Source organism: Sebastes umbrosus, chromosome 17, assembly GCF_015220745.1.
Source record: "Sebastes umbrosus isolate fSebUmb1 chromosome 17, fSebUmb1.pri, whole genome shotgun sequence".
Taxonomy (NCBI): domain Eukaryota; kingdom Metazoa; phylum Chordata; class Actinopteri; order Perciformes; family Sebastidae; genus Sebastes; species Sebastes umbrosus.
Genome location: NC_051285.1, coordinates 1104566 through 1131692, shown reverse-complemented (window position 1 = coordinate 1131692; position 27127 = coordinate 1104566). Strand labels below are relative to the sequence as shown.

At 39.1% G+C, this 27127-nt stretch overlaps 3 protein-coding genes across 4 annotated transcripts; 1 reads left to right on the top strand and 2 right to left on the bottom strand.

Moving 5' to 3' along the window:
* Positions 1-1163: 1163 nt before the first annotated feature.
* znf346 (zinc finger protein 346) lies at positions 1164-8972 on the bottom strand. Its single transcript, XM_037749673.1, has 7 exons — positions 8848-8972; positions 5361-5464; positions 4167-4262; positions 3788-3935; positions 3414-3689; positions 3173-3272; positions 1164-2408 (listed from the first exon to the last, which is right to left on the bottom strand). Exons 1-7 carry the CDS (start codon positions 8903-8905, stop codon positions 2138-2140), a joined length of 1053 nt encoding a protein of 350 aa, XP_037605601.1. The 5' UTR covers positions 8906-8972; the 3' UTR covers positions 1164-2137.
* A 4740-nt stretch (positions 8973-13712) lies between these two features.
* timd4 (T cell immunoglobulin and mucin domain containing 4) lies at positions 13713-22507 on the bottom strand. Of its 2 annotated transcripts, none has more exons than XM_037748280.1 (8): positions 22389-22507; positions 17750-17928; positions 17437-17599; positions 16686-16766; positions 16312-16391; positions 14721-14832; positions 14520-14553; positions 13713-13885 (listed from the first exon to the last, which is right to left on the bottom strand). In XM_037748280.1, the coding sequence occupies exons 1-8, from the start codon at positions 22456-22458 to the stop codon at positions 13801-13803; spliced, it is 804 nt and encodes a 267-aa protein (XP_037604208.1). In that variant the 5' UTR covers positions 22459-22507; the 3' UTR covers positions 13713-13800. The 2 variants fall into 2 exon arrangements, with proteins under 2 accessions (XP_037604208.1, XP_037604209.1); XM_037748281.1 differs by having other exon boundaries at positions 14721-14826.
* A 1406-nt stretch (positions 22508-23913) lies between these two features.
* Positions 23914-26664, top strand: LOC119475502. Its single transcript, XM_037748278.1, has 4 exons — positions 23914-24699; positions 25258-25466; positions 25644-25758; positions 26094-26664. Exons 1-4 carry the CDS (start codon positions 24235-24237, stop codon positions 26247-26249), a joined length of 945 nt encoding a protein of 314 aa, XP_037604206.1. The 5' UTR covers positions 23914-24234; the 3' UTR covers positions 26250-26664.
* The last annotated feature ends 463 nt before the right edge of the window (positions 26665-27127 follow it).

Sequence of the window (27127 nt, the reverse complement as noted above, 5' to 3'; positions counted from 1 at the left end):
AATATTATGAGAATAAAGACATAATATTATGAGAATAAAGTCGTAATATTATGAGAATAAAGTGAATATTATAAAGTAGTAATTGTACGTGTTATTTTAGAGGGTAAATAGTGTGAGAATGAGGAACGTGGAGCATCTTGTGAAGTTCTATTATAGTAAAGTTATGACTTTATTTTCTCCTTGAAATAGTATGACTTTATTCTCATTAAATTACGACTTTATTCTCGTAATATTCTGACTTTATTCTCCAGATCAGATTTTTTTTCGTCCTCGATGTGGCCCTGATACTCCGTTGTAATAATTAGTAAGTAACCTATTTGAAATGTTTTTGGAATTACTGCCAAATATTCACCTCAAAATGACTTTATTTTAAACATTATTTAATAATTATATTCCGCCACTTCCCCAATAGCTGGTCATTTATTTAATACATTTCTAGGAAAATAATTTAAAGTTAATTTAGATTCTTTATTTCCATGTCTGCTGATAAATAGATAATAAAATGATTAGATCATGTTTATAATAAAGTAAATGTTGAGGTAAATATTGGGGTAATTCCAAAGAAATGACTTGCTAATGATCACCTAATGAGCATGTCGTTTGTTACCGTAACAGCAGCTTTTGTCCAGATTTAACATTTAAAAAAAGAAATCTAGTGAATTCACAACCTGCTACGAAATAATGATTTACACAGAACAAGCAACAATATTTCAATAGAAAAAAATTCTGGAGATATTTTGGCTTTTAAATAAAATTAAAAAAAAAAAATGGGTAAAAAAAAATAAACAAAAGTGTAAAACAAAGTTCTCATAAAACAGCTAAATAATAATATTATCAGCTTTCACAAACTGGATCCAACATCTGGACAGAAAGTTCTCCTTCTATCTGACGACTACGGCCACTCGTCTGGCTTTTTGTTGTTGTTTATGTCCTCAACACACCAGGTTGAGAAAGAATCAAACTAGCAGAGAAGCAGAGGAGGAGGAGGAGGAGGAGGAGGAGGAGACGTTTCAATAAATACATTCACTGGAGATAGAAACCATCTGGACTCAGGTGAAGAGGCGTGAGGCGGACCGCAGCGTTGCTGTGATGTTAGTAGAGGTTAGAGGTTAGTTAGTAAGAGATAAATGATTACATTACCCTGCTGTATCCCAGCTTTAAACTAACTTCATGATGTTTATAATACAGATGTCCCGAGCTGATCCCAAGAATATATAGATATATATATCTATATATTCTAATAGATCGGTATCGGCTACATAAAGGCCATGGCCAGTTCATCCTGTACACACGACTCCAACAGAGTGAGACGCCGTCTCGTTAAACAGCTGATCACTTCACATCTGATCAATTTAAAGAGTCGCCTTCTCATCTATAATACATGGTGTAGGGATGCTCATTTTGAAAAATGTTCTTAACGATAACCGACCCTCGTTAACCCATTATTAGCCGACAAGATCAGTGCGTCGCATGCAGCGGTGTACCAGCTGCAGTGTATGATCACAACAGACAACTACACGCAGCATCGTAGCTGCTAAGTTAACGCTCCCGGACGCTGAACTGGAGACTCAGTTGTCTGTTGTGTTCATACACTGCAGCTGGTGCACCGCTGCATGCCACGCACTAAACTAGTCAGTTAATAATGGGTTAACGAGGGTCGGTTATCGGTTAAGAACATTTTTCAAAATGAGCATCCCTAACACAAGCACAAGTTTGTTAACCGGTGGGAACGTTTCCTCTAGTTGAAAGCCCGGTTCGTCACATACAGTCACTAAAGGGCGCCTCCGTGCGTCGGTCTCTGGTGCCAAGGCGCGGTATTAGACGAGTTGGGAGTGAGAAGGCGTTGCTGTAACAGAAGAGGAGGACTTCCTCTATCGGGGGTTTTGTGGGTACCAGATGAACCGAGGATCTCACGCTGCAGGGTCACCGTCCTCTCACCTATCAGACACCAGAAGCTCGTCTCAGTAGAGCAGAACTGTTTCAGTCGGGAAGCCAGAATGATCAAACACCACGTCTGGGTGTTCGGGGGGGGGGCTGAAGGTCCGTGGAGGTCGATGTTAATGTGTTAAAGGGGGGGCTGGTTGTTGTGTGTCATTCCGAGTCCTGAAACCTCTGCAGTCCCCAACCGGTCCCGGCCTCAAGTAAACTGGTACTCCTCCGAGTACTCCGTGTCCTCGGGAGCGTACTGGGTATCTCCGGCGGCGTACTGCGCGTCGTCCGCGGCGGCGTACTGGTCGTCCCCGTGGGCGTACTGGTCATCCCCGTGGGCGTACTGGTCGTCCCCGGGGGCGTACTGGTCGTCCGCCTCGGTGAACTGGTTGTCTCCGGCGGCGTGCTGGTTGTCGCCCTCGTACGGTGGTTCTGCTGCGTCCGGGTTCTCTGCAGCGTTCAGGCCCGATTTCTTCACTCTGTTAACAGATTTTAAGATTGAGATTAAGAAGACAGTTTGTTTTTTACATGCTACTGATCGGGTCGGTCAAAATAAAACAGAAATTAGACACGTCAGAATGAGTCCTTGTTGACACGTACACGGGGAATTTTTTAAGTTTGTTCTAAAAACAAAAAAATAAATCCCATCTATATAAACACCGTTTAAAAAGAATCTGCGTCCAAAGAAAACATTTGAAATCCCAACTGAAGCGCCGTCCAGAGCCAAACCAACAGGCGATGATATAACCCTGAAGTCATGTTGGACGATCATGCAAAGAAGAAGAAGAAGAAGAAGATGTTGGCCAAATCAGACGTCTGAAAAAACGCTGATACTTGAAGGCTGCAATGCAGCAGCCGAAGTATTAGGGCCACACTGAGGGAAAAAACATCAGAGATTTACAGAATAAAGTCACAACTTTATGGAAATAACACGTAAAATGACTACTTTATAATATTATGACTTTATTCTCTAAATCTCAGATTTATTTTTTTCCTTCAATGTGGCCCTAATACTCCGTCGTACCGTCGTACCATAGACCTACAACAATGATCAATAAAAAAGAAAATGTAAACTAAGAACAGTTATTCATTTCCATGTTTATAAATCCACAGGAGAGGAGCTGAAGAGACGCAGGTTGCTGACCTCTGATGTAGACGAAAGGCCAAAACACACAGAGAAAGCTCCGTTTGAAAGCGTCCGTGTGGACGGGTCCTGAGTACTGAAACAGAAGTGTGTTCTTACTGGTTCTTATGTTTGGCTCCACTGATGTGAGACTGGTACTGCTCCACAGAGTTCAGCTCGAGGCTGCAGATGGTGCACGGGTAGCCCTTTTGAGTGGAAGCTGCAGACACACACACACGCACACGCACACGCACACGCACACGCACACGCACACACACACAGGGAGAGAGATTAGTTTTCTTGTCCTCTCAGAGGAAAGACTTAAATCCTGATGTATCGTCCTGGTTGCGTGGCGTCCGACCTGGTGCCGTGGAGGGGCCGTACGTCTCCATCAGTTTCTGCTTGGTCATCTGTTTTTTGTGCTTCTTGCCCACGTAGTGCTGCTGGGCCATGAGCGGGTTGTTGAAGGAGGCCTGGCAGATGGAGCAGAAACGGTCCGGGTTGTTGTTGTTGTCGCCGCCGCCGCCACCGCCACCGCCGCCGCCGCCGCCGCCTCCACCAGCCGCTGCCGGCACGCCGCTCAAATCATCTGCAGGTTTCTTCTTGGGCTGGACTGTTGGTGGCGTTTGGGAGGCGACTGCCGGGAGAGGAGACGAAACAACAGTTAGAATAAATAATCGGAATAGAAAGAAAGAAAGGAGACGGAAGGTGAATAATGAATGAAATGATGCGTACCGAGGGCCTGGGGGCCGACGTTCTTCAGCCTCAGGTTCTTGGCGTGAACTTTGCCCTGGTAGTGGGACTCGGCCACCACGGGAGCGGAGAAGGTCATGTTACATACGTGACACACCTTGAAGCGGTCGGTGTCTCCGTTGTTACAGTCCTGCTCACACAGACAGACACGGCGGCAGGAATCAGTTCCAGGTCCCGTTAGAGACAAACAACTGACTGTCTGCTGCGTCAACAGATATGCCTCCTCGTCTTCACAGAAATGGACATTTAAGATAAATCTACGTTTATTATAAACCACACAGCTTCGGCTACTTTTCATTTAAATACATCTATTCATTTTTAATGCCAACAAAAACTTAAGATTTGAGTGATTTTTACTCACGCTGTCAGATGACGACGACTTGAGCTTTTTCACCGCCGGCTCCTTCTCGTTCTGCATGGAGAGATAACGGCGCACTTTGTTGGCGTGTTTCTTGCTCTGAAAATACACAAATGTTTCATCACAACGTGGACAAAAAAACATCACTACACATCAACACATCAACACAACTACACATCAACACATTAACACATCAACACATCAACACATCAACACATCAACACTAGGCCTGCAAGACGTGAGGACAATCTGCCATGTGTGAGAACACTCTTCAATATTGCGATGACGATATAACTTGTGATAAATAAACAAATATTGAAGTGTTCATATGTCAGCCTGGTTGTCTTTAAATCCAGAATGAATATGTTATATATAACCAGGCTATATGTAGCTTCTAGAGCAGCAACTCTAACGTTTATTAATATCTCAGTGAAGTTTATACAAACTGAAGAACACAGTCAGCATCAGTCCGTCCTCCTGTCCTCTGTCCTCGACAACTACTTTGATAATCGATTAACGTCATTTTTCATGCAAAAATGTTGTTTTCAGCCTCTCAAATATGGAGATTTCCTGCTTTTCTCTGTTTTATATCATATTAAACTATCTTTGGGTTTTGGACTGACAAAACAAGACATTTAAAGACATCACCTTGGACTCTGAGAAACTGGGATGGACATTATCATTTAGTTGCAGCACTACTTTGAATCGGCAAGTGGACGATAAATGTTGTCCTCTGTCCTGAACTAGAGAGCACATCTTCATCACGGCTGCACTCGTAGTAAGACGGATTGAATTCTTCTCACTTGTGAAGGGACTTTTATCTTTGCTGCTAATATTTTATAGACCAAAAAATATTAAGGATCAAAACAGAGTAGGGATGCACCGATACCGATACCGATACCAGTATCGGTTATCGGCGTGTACCCAAATGTAAGTACTTGTACTCGTTCTGAAAAAAAGTGTTATCGGTGCATCCCTACTTGAGATTTAATTATATATAACTTCCTGGCCAGCATGATGTGGACGTGCTCTTATAGTAATAATAAAACCATTAATGTGATGTAAAGTGCATTCAATAATCATACCTCCTAGCTAATACCTATGATGCAGCTTTCCCCCCGTATCACTGAGCGTAGTAGCACCGTTATAAATAAAGTCCCGTCCCCTGACGTGGAAGCAGCCGGCGGGCTCACTGACCTGATAATGAGTCAACTTCTGAGACTCTGAAATGAGGACAGCACTGCAGACTTTACACTGGGAGTCAGAAAACAGGTCGCCGCGCTCCTTTATCATCTTATTTACTGCAGCGGGGGGGAAGAGACAAACAGGAGAATTCAAATCAGGTCACATCTTCTGGGAAAATGTAATTATAACACACTGCTTTTCATTTATCAAGACAGCTCAGCTGGTGTCCACCACCTCCTCCTCCTCCTCCTCCTCCTCCTCCTCCTCCTCCTCTTCATCCTCATCCTCCTCCTCATCCTCAGTAGATTTATTTGATTTATCCCCCTGAGACCCGTGACTGACTTTACTGTCTTTCAGAGGCTCCAGTAGGTTCAGTTTTAGAGCTGGAGTGAAGACATAGATATCATGCTAGCATGTTGGGAAGGAGGTTAATAACGCTCTAAAGTTGGGCTACATTTTAGCGAGGAAAACTGTCCATTTTCAAAGGGGTCCCTTGACCTCTGACCTCCAGATATGTGAATGTAAATGGGTTCTAAGGGTACCCACGAGTCTCCCCTTTACAGACATGCCTACTTTATGATCATCACATGCAGTTATTTCTGCATATTGGGGTCCATAAACAGTCTTGGAATTCCATAAATGGGGTCTCACTGTAAAGCTGAGACTCTACACAACAGAAGTGCTCGCCATCCAATTGCCAAAAAAACGCAATTCTTGCAGAAATCTCCAAAATCTCCGAAAAGTTTTTGATCCCAAATCACAGCATGTCTTCTTCTCTGGTGTTCCTCAAGGTCTTGGTGTCTTAATGTGGTATTTTGGAGGGCTTATTGATCATTTTTATCAATTCTCCAGGGGTACAAATTTGTTAAATTTAGCACTAAATCTGTGGAACAAATGGTATTAACCCAAAAACTGCTGCAACAACTTAGATATAATATATAATAGAGCATGGGGATGACCATCATCTACTTCATCATCATGTTCATAATGTTTATGACTAGAAGAACTTGACACACAGTGCTGAGCTGCATCTCAAATTAATCTCCAGATTCTCAGCTTTCAGATGATGTACACCACTTCTATGTGACATCTACTGTTGACTTGATATCTCCCCCTAAAGAAGACTATTGTGGCTCTCAGAGGGTTAAACTCCTGCCTGCTAAATGTAAGACGCTCCCCGTGTGCACATCTCTGTAAACAGCGGACAGACAGACGCTGTGTGTTTTGGGTCTAACTCTGAGCTCGAGTCTTTGTTCTCGGCTCAAACGATGAGTTCACCTTTGATGCGTCGACTCAGAGACGTGACAGAAATAACCAGTGATGTATCAGACAGATGTGATTAAGCCCTGTATTAAGTCAGGGGATTAAATCTGGTTGGATATATGACATTGCAGGAGCATTGACAGGTCAGGATGTTTTTTTACTTACAGAGTTGGTTTGGATGAGAACTATTTCATTTAACCCTTTCGGGTGTGGAAAACATTACTGGCTTCATCTGTCTGTTAAACTTTGAGGGCTTTTTGGTCATAAAGGTGTCCCTTACACCTGGATTACATTAGATTAACTTTATTGTCATTGCACTGAGTACTAAGAAGAAGAATGATATAATATAATAATAATCTAATGATATAATACAGTAATAATAATAATTTAATGATAAAATAGAATAAGAATAATAATCTAATGATATAATAGAGTAATATAATAGAGTAATAATAATCTAGTAATGATATAATATAATAATAATAATAATCTAATGATATAATAGAGTAATAATAATTTAATGATAAAATAAAATAATAATAATATAATGATATAATAGAGTAATAATAATAATAATACAATGATATAATAGAGTAATAATAATATAATGATTTAATAGAGTAATAATAATAATATAATGATTATAATAGAGTAATCATAATAATCGAATGATATAATAAGAGTAATAATAATAAGCTAATGATTATAATAGAGTAATAATAACAATGTAATGATTATAATAGATTAATAATAATCTAATGATATAATAATAATAATAATAATAATAATAATATGCTTTAGTAGAGTAATAATAATAATATAATAGAGTAATAATAATCTAATGATATAATATAATAATAATAATAATATGCTTTAGAAGAGTAATAATAATAATATAATAATTATAATAGAGTAATAATAATCGGAACAAATATAAAAACACGTTGACTTTTTAAAGTTGCATTCATAAACAGCTCAGCAGCCACCATGCTGTCCAGTGAACAGTTCAACCACCATGCTGTCCAGTGAACAGTTCAACCACCATGCTGTCCAGTGAACAGTTCAACCACCATGCTGTCCAGTGAACAGTTCAACCACCATGCTGTCCAGTGAACAGTTCACAGCAGCATGTGTGTGTTGTGTAGCCTAAACAAGCCAGACCTGAGGATTACAGATAGCTAACTAGCTAAATGCATCTGGCCTATAAAACACATGCAGGTGTGCTGCTGAGCCACATCTACAGAAGCCTCCCTCCGTCTCCACCTGCTGCATGACAACACAACCCATTTATAATCAGTCTGGAGCAGCATCAGCATGCACACATGCTCTCATCGACCTTGGAGAGGAAACAGCTACAGCTAGCTTAGCTTAGCAGCTACCAAGGCCTATAGAAGGAGGATAGGACACTGGTCCTGGAGTATGGGGTACAACGCATGCGCAGTGGAACTCAAGCTGCAGACCAGATTTACATGTTGCAGTGGGGAGATGTGCAATGTACAGCAGCAAAGGTGAAATAAGATGCATCAGCTAACACAATAAAAAAGAGCTAAACAAACCATTTTCATGTATAATTTTACATATTTTATTTGTTCTTGTTCTGTATGCACCTTGTCCTTTTACTCTAATGCAATGATCTATGAGCCATGTTGTTTGTAAATTTGAATTTGTTTAATAAAAAAAAAAAAAGGAAGAAGCCAGGAAACATGTTTGATTATTTTTTGTGTTTGTTTTTTTTTTAATTTTATTTATATAAAACAAAAATGCATTGCAACTTCTTAGTATAATAGAAGAATATGAATTACAGGTACAGCCCTATAGCCCTTAATTTAATTTATTATTATTTTCACGTATAATTTTACATATTTTATTTGTTCTTGTTCTGTATGCACTTTGTCCTTTTACTCTAATGCAATGATCTATGAGCCATGTTGTTTGTAAATTTAAATTTGTTCAATAAAAATAAGTGCAGACCAGATTCTACTGCGCATGCGCTAAACCCCCGGATATATGACGCATTGATGACGCGTGACCCAGCCTCCCTTATATAGGCCTTGACGGCTACAGCTAGCCTAGCCTAGCTTAGCCTAGCTTAACCCCTGCAGTGCCGGCTAACGTTAGCTCGCAGGAAGCTAACAGCAGCAGCAGCTTGATTAACCGCGGCTGTTCCGGAGCGCCCTGCCAGGCAGCGTTCCGTTAGATTAACCGTTAGTCGGTAGAGAGAAGAAGCGGCTCCTACCCTCCGCCGGGCCTGAAGGGAAACAAGCGAAATCCTCCGTCTGCATCGCGACGGCCATTGTTGATACTCAGAGAGAGCGGCGTCCTACTGCGCATGCGCAGCAGACTGCTGATGTGAAGGTCGAGAACGAGCCGGTTCAAAGAGCCGGCTCTTTTAAGATAACGGTACATGTCTACAAGGGCGTTTTTTATCGCGAGGGGACGCGACGCTTCCCAGCATTGGACGCTTGGTGGGCTGTCACTAGACTAGGAGTGTGTTCCAATCCACGTATTTCTGTACTTACACTTACTATTTTGAGTGCATAAGTGCGTTCTGGGAAGTACGGCAAAATGTAGTGCACTCAAAGTACCCGGATGTTGTACTCAAAACGGTCTAATAGTTGAGTGTGGAACGCTGGACACTTTTCACAGTCAACTGTCGCCATCTTGGCTACGTAGCGGAAGGGGCGGGAGCACGACCACTATTCAAACATACGTAGATAACAGAATAAAACAATACAATACGTAAACATACCGGTGCATTTTCAGCCAACAGGAGGACACATCGTAGGCGACGACTTTGGAAACGTAATTTCCACTCTGCTTTAATTTTTTTCTTCAACAAAGCAGGCAGATATTTTTGCGGGTAGTGGACAGGTAAAACCTGAAGGAGGCAGCAGTGCAACACAAAGGATGCCAGCTGCTGTAAAACCCAGAAGAAGAAGAAGATATTTTGGCGGGTAGCGAGCCGCGGCCAAATGTTGCGATCGTCATTTCCAGTCAGTGCGCTGCAGAGTATTCGATTTGAGACGACCCTACCCCACTGAAATACACACACTACTCAAGTAAGTACAGCGTGCACACAGTACACTACACTGAAGTGTACTTCAGGAAGTACGTGGATTGGAACACACTCAAAGGGTGTCCCCACCTGATTGGACGAACGCTTTCCCGTAGTTGGCTGCTGCTCCCAGCTTTCAAACCGGAAACAGTATGGAGGCTCGTTTGGAAACTTTCTTCTCTTATATCATGAAAATAGTTCACCGAAATGTGATTCTGAGAACATTTGAGGCGAGAAATAATCCATGCAGTTGATGAATCTGTCTTTATTTTTGGATCGACAACATTTATTCTAAAAGATTCTCGTGAGTTCCGAGAGGCGGCGAGTCACGTCGGACACCCGTGATTTGTATAAAGTAGACTAGCCCTCAGCGCGCTGACGGTCTACAGGTACAGAGCAGGAGGGAGAGGAGGAGAGAAAAAGAGAGAGGAGTGCGGTGCACGAATAGCAGAAAAGATGAGTGACAGTCGGAAACGTAGCAGCATGTAAAATTATGGTATTCTGGAAATTATAAGGTTTAGTATAATTATATTGAATAACTTAAGTGATATATGTGCACACATACTAATCATAGGTCAAAACCGCAAAAGCTAAATTTGGCTGAATTATAAAAAGCAGAAGTGGTAAAATGAAGAACCGTTTGTGAGCCGAAAGAGCCGGCTCTTCTTGGTGAGCTGAGCCAAATGATCTGGATCACCAAAAAGAGCCGGAATTCCCATCACTACAGCAGAAGACAAAGAGGTTAAACACATAAAGAGCTCTCACTCTGCATGGAAATTCATGTCCCAAACACAAATCAGCACTATGTTTTTAAGCATTATAGACGATCTTCGAACAAGTCTGTAAGCTGATTTGTTGTTCATTGTGTTACAGTTCTTTATCTCTCACCAGCAGACTGAGGAACAGTTTCTTCCCCCAGGCCATAAGACTTTTAAATAGATAATTCATACGATACCTTCTCACACAAAAAGTACCTCAATCATATATCGTATACTGTATAAATTCTTAACGTATATGTTCTTAATATGCCTTGTACAAAGTATTTCTTATATATGTACATTCATACTTCCTGATATGTATATGTTCTTAATATGCCTTGTACAAAGTATTTCTTTTTATAATTGTTATATAACTTATTATTTTAAATGGAGCTTCCTAGGAAAAAGCATTTCACAACGATTGTACTTGTATAATCGGCGTGACAATATAGGCAAGGCAAGGCAGGGCAGCTTTATTTGTAGAGCACATTCCAGCAACAGGGCAATTCAAAGTGCTTTACATAAACATTCAAGAGCATTGCGACAAAGTCCAAAAGAACATTAAGACATAATTAAAACAGTTCTAAAAACATTAAAACATTAAAGATTAGAAAATAAAAACAAGCTCAAAATAAAAGCTAGGATAGAAGCTAAAATAGACAATAGACAATAAACATCTTGAATCTTGAATCACTACACAACACAATTTGGCCAAAATGAAAAGTACGTCTGCATTTTGTGTACTTTTAGTCGTACTCGTTGCCCAAGTTACCATGCATACATTTTTGCGGTGAAAGAAGTACTCGGCTCTTTTACTGAAGTAATATCTATCTGAGAATAAAGTCATAATATTATAAAGTAGTAATTTTGCGTGTTATTTTCTTTTTTCTCTCTTAAAGTAATGACTTTATTCTCGTAATATTACAATTTGTTTCTCGTAAAGTTATGACTTTATTCTTTTAATATTACGAATGTTTTTCTCGTAAAGTTATGACTTTATTCTCGTAATTTTATGACTTTATTGTCGTAATATTAAGACTTTTTTCTCGTAAAGTTATGACTTTATTCTCGTAATATTACAATTTCTTTCTCGTAATATTATGACTTTATTCTGTAAATCTCAGATGTTTTTTCCCTCAATGTGGCCCTAATACTCCGTAGTACATTGTCTCTCTGGCCCTCACTGCATTAGACTTATATACTATATACTTAGACTATAAACTGTGTTTCCTTCATCACAATGATCACATGTTTTGCGGCTCCACACAGATTTCTTTTTTTTTGTTTTGCCTAAAATGGCTCTTTTGATAGTAAAGGTTGCTGACCCCTGGTCTAAATGGTACATCCCATATTAGAAATCACTGAGAATTGATCACACACAGACGTTGTGATTGGTTTTTATTCAGCTTGTTTTGATGAAGTTCAGGCAGGTTAATAATCACAGGAAACACTAATAAAAGACAAACTACAGCAGCAGCAGCAGCGTCCTGCTCACAGTCAGCTGACAGAAAGCGTCTCAACACAGAATTAAATCAGTGTGTGAAATACCACTATGACCTCTCAAAATGAACATAATTGTTCTCTATTTTTCTATATTGTAACAATGCACCGGCTGTAATTCTGCAAACTACACAGTTAAATACAGATAAAATAATAAATTCTGCTCCTCCTCTCCATATCTGATAAGCATCTCATTTATGTCCTTATTCAACAGAAATACAGTGTAAACTGTGAACGGTTAAATCCTGCTGATTTTAATATTTAAATAGTTATTGAAGTTGTTTGTAATAGTACACTGGTTTTTGGAGAGGTGTGAGGTGAATATAATTTATTGAAAACGTGGGAGCACTTCTGCATTTTTATTTATTGATCTATTTATTTTTTAACATTTATTTGGTTATTTTTTTTTGCTGTCCTGCTCAGCAGCAGCTGGTACAGTTTCAAGGTACTTTTACTTTACTTGAGTATTTCCATTTTATGTTACTTTTAGGAATGCACCGATGGCACTTTTTTTTTAGACCGAGTACAAGTACTTACATTTTGGTACTCGCCGATGCCGAGTACCGATACGAGTACTTCTCTGAGCCAAAAGACCCTCGTTAACAGCCAGCTGGAGGGTGTGAGCGACACACGGCAGGCTGGGGTGTCCCGCATACGAGGCGGTGCGCCGCCACCAGGGCACGGCCCCAGGGCGCGGCTCGGCCCACGTAAAAGGCGTCAGGGGTCTGCGGCGATGTCGGTAACCCACCCGGCCCGTCTTGAAACACGGACCAAGGAGTCTAACGCACGCGCGAGTCAGAGGGTGCAAGAAAAACCCCGTGGTGAAATGAAAGTGAGGGCCGGTGCGCCGGCTGAGGTGGGATCCCGGCCCCGCCGGGTCGGGCCCGTCTCGCCCGCACCGTCAGAGAGGTGGCGCGTGAGCGCGTGCGATAGGACCCGAAAGATGGTGATGAGAGGTTAACGTCACGCTGCCGTAAAGTGGTATCGGTGCCGTTGTATCGGAGCCGTTTTGCGAATACGAGTACATGAGCACAGTATCGGACCCGATACCCGATACTGGTATCGGTATCGGTGCATCCCTAAAAATTACGAAGAAAAACAATATTCGACTAAAATTAAAATATATTAACTTATTTTTTATGCGCCGAAAAATGTACTTCCACCATTTCTGACGTCAACAACTATCGGTATCGGGTATCGGGTACCGGTGCATCCCTAGTTACTTTATACCATCACTACATTGTGGAAGCCAATATTGTACTTTTTACTCCACTACATTTATCTTTGATAACTTTAGTTACTTTACAGATTATTAAAACAAAATCTAAATCAAGTAATAAATGATAATATATTATTATAAAGTCATTAAAAGGAGCTCCACTTTTACCAGCTGCTACATTACAGTGAACACATGAATGCATCAATATAATAATATAACACATATTATTCTACATAATGAGTACTTTTACTTTTTGTACTTTAAGTATATTTTTTAATGCTAATACCTTTGTTCTTTGATTTAAGGACTTTTAACAGTTTTTTTTAAATTGTGGTATTACTACTTTCAAGAGATCTGAGTACTTCTTCCACCACTGTGAGTCTTATGTTAACGGGTCGGTTTGGGTTTAACGTGCAGGACAGAAGAAGCAACATGTCGTCCCGTCTTAATTATATGTTTCCGCTGCGTATAGAGCGGCAGAGAGGAGGGAAATGTAGTTAACGTGTAGCTGATGGAGGTAACTCTACCCTGATTGTGATGCAGTATTTCACACACTGAATAAACCAGCACACGCTCAGCCAAACAAATGCAGGTGTGTGTTTGATTTATTTTTATTTAATTGAACGTAAAGCTTTCTGTGCATTCAGCTCGGCCCCTCTAGTCCAGAGTGTAGATGTTCTCCTGGACCGGTCTTCTCATCCGGATCTCATAGATGATGTGAGGAGGTTCATCAGAGGAGAAACTGGAGGAGAAAATTAAAGTTAAACAGCCTCTCAGACACAAACAGGCGTTTCTGTTAATGGTGTGTTCGCACCAAGAGCAAAGCAAATGTTTGGCGCCGTCAACATTTATTCATTTGTCACGTAACTTCCGGAGTTATTTTAACCCAAACTGCGATCTTTTCCTAAAGCTAACTAAGTAGTTTTTGTCACGTAACTTCCGTAATTAAGTTACGACACTTTAGGTGATATTTTAACCCAAAACGCAATCTTCTGTTAAAGCTAGCAAAGCAGTTTAGTAGGCTTATCCTAACCAAGTCGATCTTTTCCTAAACCTAACTAGGTAATTTTCTTCTGAAAAGACTGTAGCGTAAATTGACACGTGCGCCCCGTATTGCTGGACATTTGTAGGAAAACGCACGAAAAATCCGTTGTTGAAAGTCCTGCTGAGCGTCACAAAAAAAGGGAAATTTGTGTCTATGTACACGAATCAAATAGATTAAATTTTGTGATTTCTGTCCAGCTCTCAAAGCTGTCCATCTCCTCTCCGTTAGTCTCACGGCTCTTTGCCGCGATGCTCCTAAACTATCCCACAATGCATCATTCGTCATCGGCTCGCCAAAATCCAAGATGATAAACAGCCGATGTTGAACTCACCAGCCGGTCTTTAAGGCTCTTCTGTATATTCCACCTGGAGAAGGAAATAAGATTTGAAACGTATTAAATGTGCAGACTCGCTGCGTTCAGGGTTAAAGCCTTTAATCATATTTAGTTTGAAGCAGGGCACAACAGATATTCTGGTTTATATTGTATAGATATTGTGGTATAGAGACGCTGTTTGAAGAAGAGAAAACGTACGTTTGAAGGCCAGAAAGAGAAAAACTGCCGCCAAGATCAACAACACACTGAGGGAGAGAGAGAGGACGGGAACGTTGATCTGAAGGGACAGAGACGGTAGAGAGTCCTCCACCAGACATGAGAGAGAGAGAGAGGTTTCAATTTAAATATTATAATGTTCTTAATATTAACTCTATATGTGATACCATTTATGACCAGGATCCAATATGACAACAGAAAAAAAATAAAGCTATCAGGAGAGCAGGACGGCGTCAAATGTACCGTTGTAATGTCAGCTACAGGTTGTGCTTTTCTCTTTGTTTTTAGCTTATATATTTGTTTACATTTTGTCAAATTAGCACCATGAAAAGTATGCCATATTATCTATCAGCAGCTCCTGTTTGCAGAGTACCCATTTATGTACAGACAACTATCACTGGAGTACTTTGATACTGAAGAAAACTTAAAAGCATGAAGATTCTCAGTGAAGTTCTGCACCGTCTGTTTTCTATGATTTCTAAGTGGATTACAAGTACGTACCAACGAGGGCTGTCACGATACTCGGGGCCGATTCCATATGTATTGGGATTTTTAAGTATTGCAATTCAATATTACAATTTATTGCAATTTATTGTTAACTTCTTTAACACTAGACCATGGGAAAAAGATGAATCATATACTTCTAGGGACTTTTACTTTGAAAAATCTCTAGCTCTCCCGTCAGCTCCGTTCTCTTTATCCATCCATGGTCAGCTCCATCGGGGCCGTTTCAATGCAGAGAACACAAATGTCAGTATCTGGGTGCTCTACAGTCGTAGCGTCGGCCCATTTGACCACGGAGACGAGAGCGACGGCCGGCTCTACCGCCACGTTACCTATACGATAACGTTTCCTGACTTTTTTTCGGACATATTTCAGACATTTTCAGACTTTTATTCAGACTTTTATTCAGACATATATCGGCCTTTTTTCTGACATATTTCAGACTTTTTTTTCAACATATTTTTGCCTTTTTCGGACATACTTTGGCCTTTTTTGGGACATTTTTTGGGCCATATTTTGGACATACTTTGGCATTTTTCAGCCTTTATTTATTTTTTAAATTTTCGGACATATTTCGGCTTTTTTTCTGACTTTGTTTTCTGACTTTGTTTTCTGACTTTGTTCTGACTTATTTTCGGACATATTTTGGCCTTTTGTTTGAACATATTTCAGCCTTTTTTGGGCCATATTTCGGACATAATTTGGCATTTTTTCGACATATTTCAGCCTTTTTAAAAACATTTTCAGACATATTTCGGCTTTTTTCAACCTTATTTTCTGACATATTTTGGCCTTTTTTAGAAGTTAGCATGCAGCTTTAGCCGTGATGTCTAGCTCTGCTTTTCCTGTCAATGTGTGAAACCCAAAGTGTTTCCATCCTTTACTGGACGTGTAGTGTTTACCACGCTGGATGATAACATGGGAGGGTGCAGGTCCACACAGTAAACGGTAGAGTTTCTGCACAGTAAAACTGCTAAATGCACAGAGCGTGGAGGGGATGGGGTTAAGAAGAGCTGCTGAATCCTCCTGGCAGGTAAATCCAGCATGATTCTGGGTGGTGGTTACTCACTGTGACGGTGTCGTAGCGCAGCAGGGTGGAGTTCCGCCTCAGAAGGTCCAGCTGAGACGACAGCAGGGATTTCCAGTTTACTATTGACACAAACACTTTGAATTATTGAGTAAATAAACTCATGATTTGTGTGATCGCAGCTTTTTCTTGACGCTGAGTCTCAACGAATCTGCAAATGATCTGAAGAGCTGAGCAGTCAACGTTTAATAGTAATTAACACATCGTCAGTGAGCTCATAACCAGTTCATAACCAGCTTCATGATACCAGTTTATTATCCAGGATCACCAACGTTGGGCTCAGTGAAGCCAGGTAACCCAGACTGAGTTGAAGTGGTTTGTTGTTCGGGTCTCTGGGACCAGCAGGTAGATCTCACCTGTGGTGGCCGACGGCTCCGTGACTTGACTGGTCGTTTCTGTCGTGGTTGTCGTTGGAGGAGGAGAACTGGTGACGGGAGCTGAGAGGGAAAAGAACAGATTAAACTACAGATTAACTCTGGTTTAATCAGATTTACAAAGGTTACGGTCGTGGTTGCGTCTGAAAAGCTAACATGCTATTCAGCACACTAAAACAGTATGTGAGATATTTTAGTATGTGAGAAACCTTAGTATGAAACCAATAGTACACGAGTTGCATACTATTTCCGGTGAAATATTTCAGTTGGACACAAACGCAGCATAAATATCCCACAATGCAATGAGGTAGTGACGACAAAGTTTATAACAGACGTTGACGGACAGCTCTGTAACATCAATAACGCTTCAGTTTAATATAAGATTTCACTTTGCTGTGTGTAATATATATTTAAATTAAATGTATGTGAGTAGAGTAACTGTTTCCATTCTATTTTACTTTATAGGCTACTTATATACATCTCAGAGGTACTTTTTACTGCACTACGTTTATCTGACAGCTTTAGTTACTCTACAGATTATTATAGAGATGTGCTGATCCGACTTTTTCAGTCTCTATAGTGATAACTGGGCTTTGGGTATCGGCCGATACCGAGTACCGATCCGATCCCAGTGTTTAATTAATAAGCTGTATACCTCACTGTGTGGAAGTGACTGGGATCATTCTGTTATGTGTAAAGAATCTATGGTATATCTGTCATAGGTTGGGCTCACCTTTGACCACTCTCAGGTTCATGATCACCTTCTTGTCGTTAAAGATCCCGTCGATGTCCACCCTGCAGCAGTACGGCCCGCTGTCCGTCCGCCTCACGTTCAGGATGTCCAGGTCCATCTGTCCGTCCAGGACGTCCCCCGTCAGCCGGTACCGATCCGTCAGCTGCAACACCAGAGGTCAGGGTTAGATCATCCAAACTGTCTCTACTCTGAGGTGTGAACATTAATCGGACCAGAACTAAAAGACTTCTTCGGTCCGGACCAAAGCTAGGTCTAGTAAACGTGAATCTTTGAATCATTTGGTTCTGCTGACCTTGGAGATGACTCCGTGCTCGTCCGTCTGAACCAGGATGTTGTTGCACCAGAAGGTTCCGCAGCCGCGGCCCCAGCAGACCCGACTCAGACCGAAACGCTTCACCGAGTACTGACAGGACAGAGAGGCCACGCCCCCCTCCGCCACTTTAAAACAGGAAACGGACGAAAACGGTCCACCTGCAGCACAGACGCAGAGAGGATGGATTCACTACATATTTACATACAAGCAGTAAATATACACTATATATTCATATACAAGCGGTAAATATACACTATATATTTATATACAAGCAGTAAATATACACTATATATTCATATACAAGCAGTAAATATACACTATATATTCATATACAAGCAGTAAATATACACTATATATTTACATACAAGCAGTAAATATACACTATATATTTACATACAAGCAGTAAATATACACTATATATTTATATACAAGCAGTAAATATACACTATATATTTACATACAAGCAGTAAATATACACTATATATTTATATACAAGCAGTAAATATACACTATATATTTACATACAAGCGGTAAATATACACTATATATTTATATACAAGCAGTAAATATACACTATATATTTACATACAAGCGGTAAATATACACTATATATTTATATACAAGCAGTAAATATACACTATATATTTATATACAAGCAGTAAATATACACTATATATTTACATACAAGCAGTAAATATACACTATATATTTATATACAAGCAGTAAATATACACTATATATTTACATACAAGCAGTAAATATACACTATATATTTACATACAAGCGGTAAATATACACTATATATTTACATACAAGCAGTAAATATACACTATATATTCATATACAAGCGGTAAATATACACTATATATTTATATACAAGCAGTAAATATACACTATATATTTACATACAAGCAGTAAATATACACTATATATTTACATACAAGCAGTAAATATACACTATATATTTATATACAAGCAGTAAATATACACTATATATTTACATACAAGCAGTAAATATACACTATATATTTATATACAAGCAGTAAATATACACTATATATTTACATACAAGCGGTAAATATACACTATATATTTATATACAAGCAGTAAATATACACTATATATTTACATACAAGCGGTAAATATACACTATATATTTATATACAAGCAGTAAATATACACTATATATTTATATACAAGCAGTAAATATACACTATATATTTACATACAAGCAGTAAATATACACTATATATTTACATACAAGCGGTAAATATACACTATATATTTACATACAAGCAGTAAATATACACTATATATTCATATACAAGCGGTAAATATACACTATATATTTATATACAAGCAGTAAATATACACTATATATTTACATACAAGCAGTAAATATACACTATATATTTACATACAAGCAGTAAATATACACTATATATTTACATACAAGCAGTAAATATACACTATATATTTATATACAAGCAGTAAATATACACTATATATTTACATACAAGCAGTAAATATACACTATATATTTATATACAAGCAGTAAATATACACTATATATTTACATACAAGCGGTAAATATACACTATATATTTATATACAAGCAGTAAATATACACTATATATTTACATACAAGCAGTAAATATACACTATATATTTATATACAAGCAGTAAATATACACTATATATTTACATACAAGCAGTAAATATACACTATATATTTACATACAAGCGGTAAATATACACTATATATTTACATACAAGCAGTAAATATACACTATATATTTACATACAAGCGGTAAATATACACTATATATTTATATACAAGCAGTAAATATACACTATATATTTACATACAAGCAGTAAATATACACTATATATTTATATACAAGCAGTAAATATACACTATATATTCATATACAAGCAGTAAATATACACTATATATTTATATACAAGCAGTAAATATACACTATATATTTATATACAAGCAGTAAATATACACTATATATTCATATACAAGCAGTAAATATACACTATATATTTATATACAAGCAGTAAATATACACTATATATTTATATACAAGCAGTAAATATACACTATATATTCATATACAAGCAGTAAATATACACTATATATTTATATACAAGCAGTAAATATACACTATATATTTATATACAAGCAGTAAATATACACTATATATTCATATACAAGCAGTAAATATACACTATATATTTACATACAAGCAGTAAATATACACTATATATTCATATACAAGCAGTAAATATACACTATATATTTATATACAAGCGGTAAATATATATATTTATATAAGAAGTAAATATATATTCACTATATATTTATATATAAGCAGTAAAAAAATTAAAATATAAATATATTCACTATATATTTATATATGCGGTAAATATATATATATATATATACAGGACTGTCTCAGAGAATTAGAATATTGTGATAAAGTTCTTTATTTTCTGTAATGCAATTAAAAAAACAAAAATGTCATGCATTCTGGATTCATTACAAATCAACTGAAATATTGCAAGCCTTTTATTCTTTTAATATTGCTGATTATGGCTTACAGCTTAAGAAAACACAAATATCCTATCCCTAAATATTAGAATATCATGAAAAAGTATACTAGTAGGGTATTCAACTAATCACTTGAATCGTCTAATTAACTCGAAACACCTGCAAGGGTTTCCTGAGCCTTGAAAAAACACTCAGCTTGGTTCAGTAAACTAAATCACAAGTATGGGGAAGACTGCTGATCTGACTGCTGTCCAGAGGACCATCATTGACACCCTCCATCAGGAGGGTAAGACACAAAAAGAAATTTCTCAAAGAGCAAGCTGTTCACAGAGTGCAGTGTCAAAGCACATCCACAAAAAGTCTGTTGGAAGGGGGAAATGTGGCAGGAAACGCTGCACAACCAAGAGAGATGACCGCAGCCTTAACAGCATTGTGAAGAAGAGTCGCTTCCAGAATTTGGGGGAGCTTCAAAGACAGTGGACTGAAGCTGGAGTCCAGGTATCAAAAGCCACTGTTCACAGACGTGTCCGGGAAATGGGCTACAATAGCCGTATTCCCATGGTCAAGCCACTTCTGAACTCAAGACAACGGAAGAAGCGTCTGACTTGGGCTATGGAAAAGAAGCACCGGACAGTTGCAGAGTGGTCCAAAGTCCTCTTTTCAGACGAAAGCAAGTGTTGTATTTCATTTGGAAGTCAAGGCGCCAGAGTCTGGAGAAAGGCTGGAGAGGAGCAAAATCCAAGTTGCTTGAAATCCAGTGTGAAGTTCCCACAGTCAGTGATGGTTTGGGGAGCCATGTCAGCTGCTGGTGTTGGTCCACTGTGTTTCATCAAGTCCAGAGTAAATGCAGCTGTGTACCAAGAGATTTTAGAGCACTACATGCTTCCGTCTGCTGAAAAGCTCTATGGAGATGAGGATTTCATTTTCCAGCATGATCTGGCACCTGCCCACAGTGCCAGAACCACCAGTAACTGGTGTACTGCCCATGGCATTACTGTCCTCGATTGGCCTGCCAATTCCCCTGACCTGAACCCCATAGAGAATTTGTGGGGTATTGTGAAGAGGAAGCTGAAAGACACCAGACCCAACAATGCAAATGAGCTAAAGGCCGCTATTGAAGCATCATGGGCATCCATAACACCTCAGCAATGCCACAGGCTGATTGCCTCCATGCCACGCCGCATTGATGCTGTAATCCGTGCAAAAGGATTCCCAACCAAGTACTGAGTGCATTAATGGACATTTTCAAATGTTTGATTTTGTTTTACTGTTATCAATCTTTTTTTTTACTTGGTCTGAGGAAATATTCTAATATTTAGAGATAGGATATTTGTGTTTTCTTAAGCTGTAAGCCATAATCAGCAATATTAAAAGAATAAAAGGCTTGCAATATTTCAGTTGATTTGTAATGAATCCAGAATGCATGACATTTTTGTTTTTTTAATTGCATTACAGAAAATAAAGAACTTTATCACAATATTCTAATTCTCTGAGACAGTCCTGTATATACACAAAAGTACTAGCAGTATTAGCATCAATTAGCATCAAAACAGACTTAAAGTACCAAAAGTAAAAGTACTCATTATGCAGAGTAATCTCTATTATATTATTGTATTGTAATTATTGATGCCTTAATGTGTTCATCTCTTTAATGTGTCAGCTGGTAAAGGTGGAACTCATTCTAATCACTTTATATACTGTATTAATCTATAATAATACATCAGCATTCATTAGTTGATTATATTCTTTTGTATTAATATTCTGAATGTGCAAAGTAACTAAAGCTATTAAATAAATGTAGCGGGAGTAAAAAGTATAATATTTGTGAAGTATTCAGATCCTTTACTTCAATAAAAGTACTTATACCACATTGTAAAAAATACAAGTTAATGTCCTGCATTGAAAATGATCCTTCAGTAAAAGTATACAAGTACAGTCAGTAGATGTAGATGGCATGTAGAAAGTAGCATGAAAAGTACCTCAAATTTGTACTTGAGTACATGTACTTAGTTACATTCCACCACTGTTGTGTTGTGATGTCAGCAGGTTGTGTCTCACCTGACAGGACGAAGAGGAAGATGATGAAGGTCTGAGGCGTTCGGCAGCGGCGAGGCGAGACGGCGGCCATCCTGTGAGTGTGTGTGTGTGTGTGTGTGTGTGTGTGTGTGTGTGTGTGTTCATTGTCCAGTTAGACGACAACACAGTGTGTCTCTGTGACGGCGCTGAGGGACGGGCCAGAGACACACTGTGTGTGTTTGTGTGACGTCTGGATGATGAAGTCTTCATTGATTCATTGATAACTGACTCTGAAATGTTTAGTTTGAATGAGTCTGGAGAAGATTAGATTTCTACGACTGTTTACTTTAATAGTAAATATTGTATACAGAGGTGTATGCAGCACTCTGGTTGGCTGGTATGAATCATAGTTACTGTATATTCATAGACACAATGATACAAATTAAACTCATTTATTCATATTATGTATTAGAAAGTCGGGTTCTGGTGTTGAATCTTGAAGAGGCTGGTTGGAGATGAGTCGGGCCTGAATCCATCGACTCGCTCTGACAAAAGACTTTATATCAGAAGTGGACGAAGTCACCGTGATGTCACCCATTCTGAAGCCTCGAGTTCCGCATTTTGACCCTCGCCATCTTGGTTTTTGGCCGTCGCCATTTTGGTTATTTGCAACCAGAAGTGACTCGAGAGGATGGAGCTAAGTACAAAAAACAAACGAGATGGCGATGGCCAAAAAAAACAAGATGGTGGCAGCCAAAAAAACAAGATGACAACGGCCAAAAAACAAGATGGTGACGGCCCAAAAAAAAGAGATAGCGACGGCCAAAAACAAAAACAAGATTGCAACGACCTAAAAAACCAAGAACGGTGACAGACAAAAACAAAGATGGTGAAGGCCAAAAAAACAAGATTGCGACGGCTAAAAGAACTAAATGGCGGCGGCCAAGGAAATCAAGATGGTTCCGTCCTCCATACATCCCACCTTAATCTGAATATGAGTAAAGTTTTAGGAGGACTTTTACGGTTTTAAATTAAGTGTTTCTGTTTCCTGATGAATGACAAGAAAAACATAAATAAAACCATTTTAAGAGCATGAACGGACGATCGGTTTCCACTGATGGAAGGAAATACTGGAATACAAAAGGACTTTGTCTCAGTAACACACACTGACGCTGGCTGTGTGGAGACGTCGCAGAAACACAGAGGACTCATTATTCACATAAATATTTCTGTTTTTACTCCCCTACGTCTCCGTTTCTCCCAAACTGACAATCTGAGAGGCTTTTAATTTGAATAACAAGCAAAACAATTTAACCAAAACATGTTTAACTCTGAGGAAGAAGACTTTCCCACATCGGAGGAAGAACGAAGGAGAAAAAATATCAAGAAAAATGCTAAAAATGGTTGAGTTTGGATTTGACATTGAAGTTTGTGAAGTGTGCGGTATTTGTGTATTTGTGTTTATAGTTTTGGAAAATTGAGTATAATATCAAGAAATGTGTCTTGGCAATCAAAAGAAACTGTAATGTGGATTCCCGGAAAGCAAAGGAAACGAAAGGACTTTATAACTGAAAACCTTTGGCCTGTTTCTCCTCTTTGCTTTACTCTCATGATGACTCAGAGTTGTTTATTGGCAGAGAGACATCATGCCTCTACAAAAAAGGAAATGGGTGTTGTTTATCTTTCATCCCCCAGCTGTACAAGCTGCTCAACGGGCGCTCCCATACAGAGCATCTGCGTCCATACCTTGATCATGTGTCACATATTCTGATGCACACCCACAGGTTTTATTTCCACATATACTAGTGCTCTGTACAGCTGTTAGATATCACTTGTCTAAAAGTCAGAGGAGAGTGAGCAGTGAAAGTAAAGACTTTGTCTCCCAACCATGTGGTCCAGATACAACGTGAGAGGACATGAGGAGAATATATTTGATAATCAGCACATGAAGCTGAATGATTTGAAAGAGGAAGCTCTAAACCATAAGCTGGGAAACCAATACCTCGGCAAAATCATCCCATCATACCCTCACCCGGAGTTTCATGTGAGTCATCTGAAACACGACACAAACGAAGATGGATTGCGGGGCATCAAGAGGGATGGCGGCTTCAAGAAGCCGGGCGCAGGCTCTCTGCTGTGGTGGAGTCTGGTTGTGGGACCTGATGAGATTAGGTCAGCTGAGAGGAGGCTCCTGGAGACCACCTACCCAGACCGGACGGAGGAGCAGGCCGAGGCACAGCAGAGCTTCTTGAAGGAGTTTGCCACGTCTCCGGCCCTCAACAAGACCTCCAGGCTGGGCTCGTACCGCTTCACATTCCCCCTGAAGGAGCTGCTGACGGCCTACAGCAAGCAGGTACTGTACTGTCCTGAGGGTTGTACATGTAAACACAATTTTATTGCCACACATTGTACACATCACAGAACAGCATACTGCATTTAACCCGTCCTAGTATATTAGGAGCAGTGGGCATAGGACCGGTTCAGTGGAGATCTGGGGCTCAGCCCTGAAATCTAATAAATCTTATAAATATATTCTATCCACCTTATTCCTAGCCCCCATGATGCCTTGTGTGAATTATGAATTACTGAACCTGAACCGGCGTTTTCCATGTTAACTGTATGCTAATCGTCTCTCCTAGAGCGATTGTATTAATAAATCTAGTAAAACATGTGAACACCATCAATTACAGCTCAAACAGCATAATGTGATCATAGCTCTGCCTTCTGCGATGGAGGGATGGAGGACGACCTGAAGAAGTGGCCTCAGATAACCTACACTAGCATATTTAGCTGCTTTGTATACTCCGTTGCTACGGACGCTCTGAGGCGGATCAGTACTTCCACAGTAACGAGGTCTTTGAGGAGTTCATTTTCAATGTACCTCCATTAAAACCTCTTTTATTGTCTCCAGTTTTGTCAAGGCGCTCCGCCCGTCATGCGGGTGTTAAGGACTGTCCTGTACAAACAGGAAGTGATGTACGTTGTGGTGGTCCACAGTCCGGCCAATCAGAAGAAGTTGTCAGACTGTCCTTTGCTGACTGACGACGACCCAAACGCTGTCTGCACTTACAAGGATGGCCGCTTCATCTGGAGGCCTGAGGCCATGTGTGAGACACACAAGTAAGAACTAACCACAGACACTCAACTGTCCCACTGTTATTACAGACACATGAACTAACCACAGATACTCAACTGTCCTACTGTTATTACAGACACTTGAACTAACCACAGACACTCAACTGTCCTACTGTTATTACAGACACTTGAACTAACCACTTTGTCTCTAGTTTTTGTCAGATATGAGTTGGTCCAGATACCTGAAGAAAAGAGGATGGGAGCACATCCTGTAGAGTCTTACCATCAGTTTTATGTGTGGGATAATGTCGCTGTCGCCCTGCATGTGAAGAATAAGGTACCTTCACTGCTCGTTGTTCTCACTCTTTACAGACAGCCCCATCCTCTTTTTAGTCTTCGTTATCGTTAACAAATTTGCGTTATTATGGCGTTAACTTTGACAGCCCTAGTTATGTCTGATTCTGACATCTGTGACATGACATGAAGATGTTATCAGAGCCAGTGATGGAGTACACACTGCAGTCACTGCAGCACAGAAGTAGAGATTCATTCATTTCAGACTGAATTCTACTGTCAGGACATTCAGTATTTTATATCAATAATAGTAATCTGAGTAAGTAAACCTGCAGTCGTTCTGCTCCTCATCTTCTTCTGTTCTTTTCTCTGTTTTAGGTGCTGAACTTTGATCCCATCCGACTGAGAGAGAACCTCAAGTTCTGCAGTGCAGAAAACCCTGGAATGATGCGTGGTGTCAGATTTGAAGACTTCCCACAAGCTGAAGAAAATGTTAAAGAATTGTGGCCTGGCATCCTGGAGAAGGATGAATAGATAAATGAATTAGCTGTGACGTAAAACAGAAAAATCTGAGTTTGGGAAGGGATGATTCATACAGAAGTATTTTCCATTTTGAACACTGTTTTACCACTAGACCCATTGTTTTAGATTATAGGAGCAATCCCTGATGGCGCCATGGAAAAGAGAAAGGCCGACTTGCAACATCCTTTTAATGTTGACAAAAGAAAATGATCACTTTATCTTTGATCAAACGAAAGACGGGTAAATGAAAGTGTACACACAGTGGAAATGTATTTAATTATAAATAAATTATAATTTAAATTATAATTATAAATTATTTTTAATTGATTTATTTTCCTTCTCTGTGTGGATGCACATGATGCCAGGATTTAAAATGTTAATTATAATATTTGTTTGCCAAACTGCAGAGGTGTGGACTCAAGTCCACATTATTTAAAATGATTAAACTATAATACAGGACGGTGTGAATTTTGTAATCAAGAAGAAACATTAGAACACATTATGCTTTACTGTCTATTGAATCTGGATGAAATAAAGTTGGCATATGATCTACGTGATCTCTTACAAAGAAGTTCTGGTTATTTTTTTGTTCCAATATCTCAGGAGGACAAATTTGATGGAGAATATGACTGTGTGTGTGTGTGCGCGTGTGTGTGTGTGTATAGATATTTTTATATATATATATATATATATATATATTTTATTATTATTATTTTTTTTAATTATTATTATTTTAATTTTCTTTAAGAGTAAAACTAGTGAGTAATCAGAATCCTGATCCACACTCCAGACCACTTGGTGGCGGTAACGCACCATAAAGTCCAATACATAAACATGTTTTTCATTACAAAAAAATCAGCAAACATAGTATAGTATACAGTATAAAAATA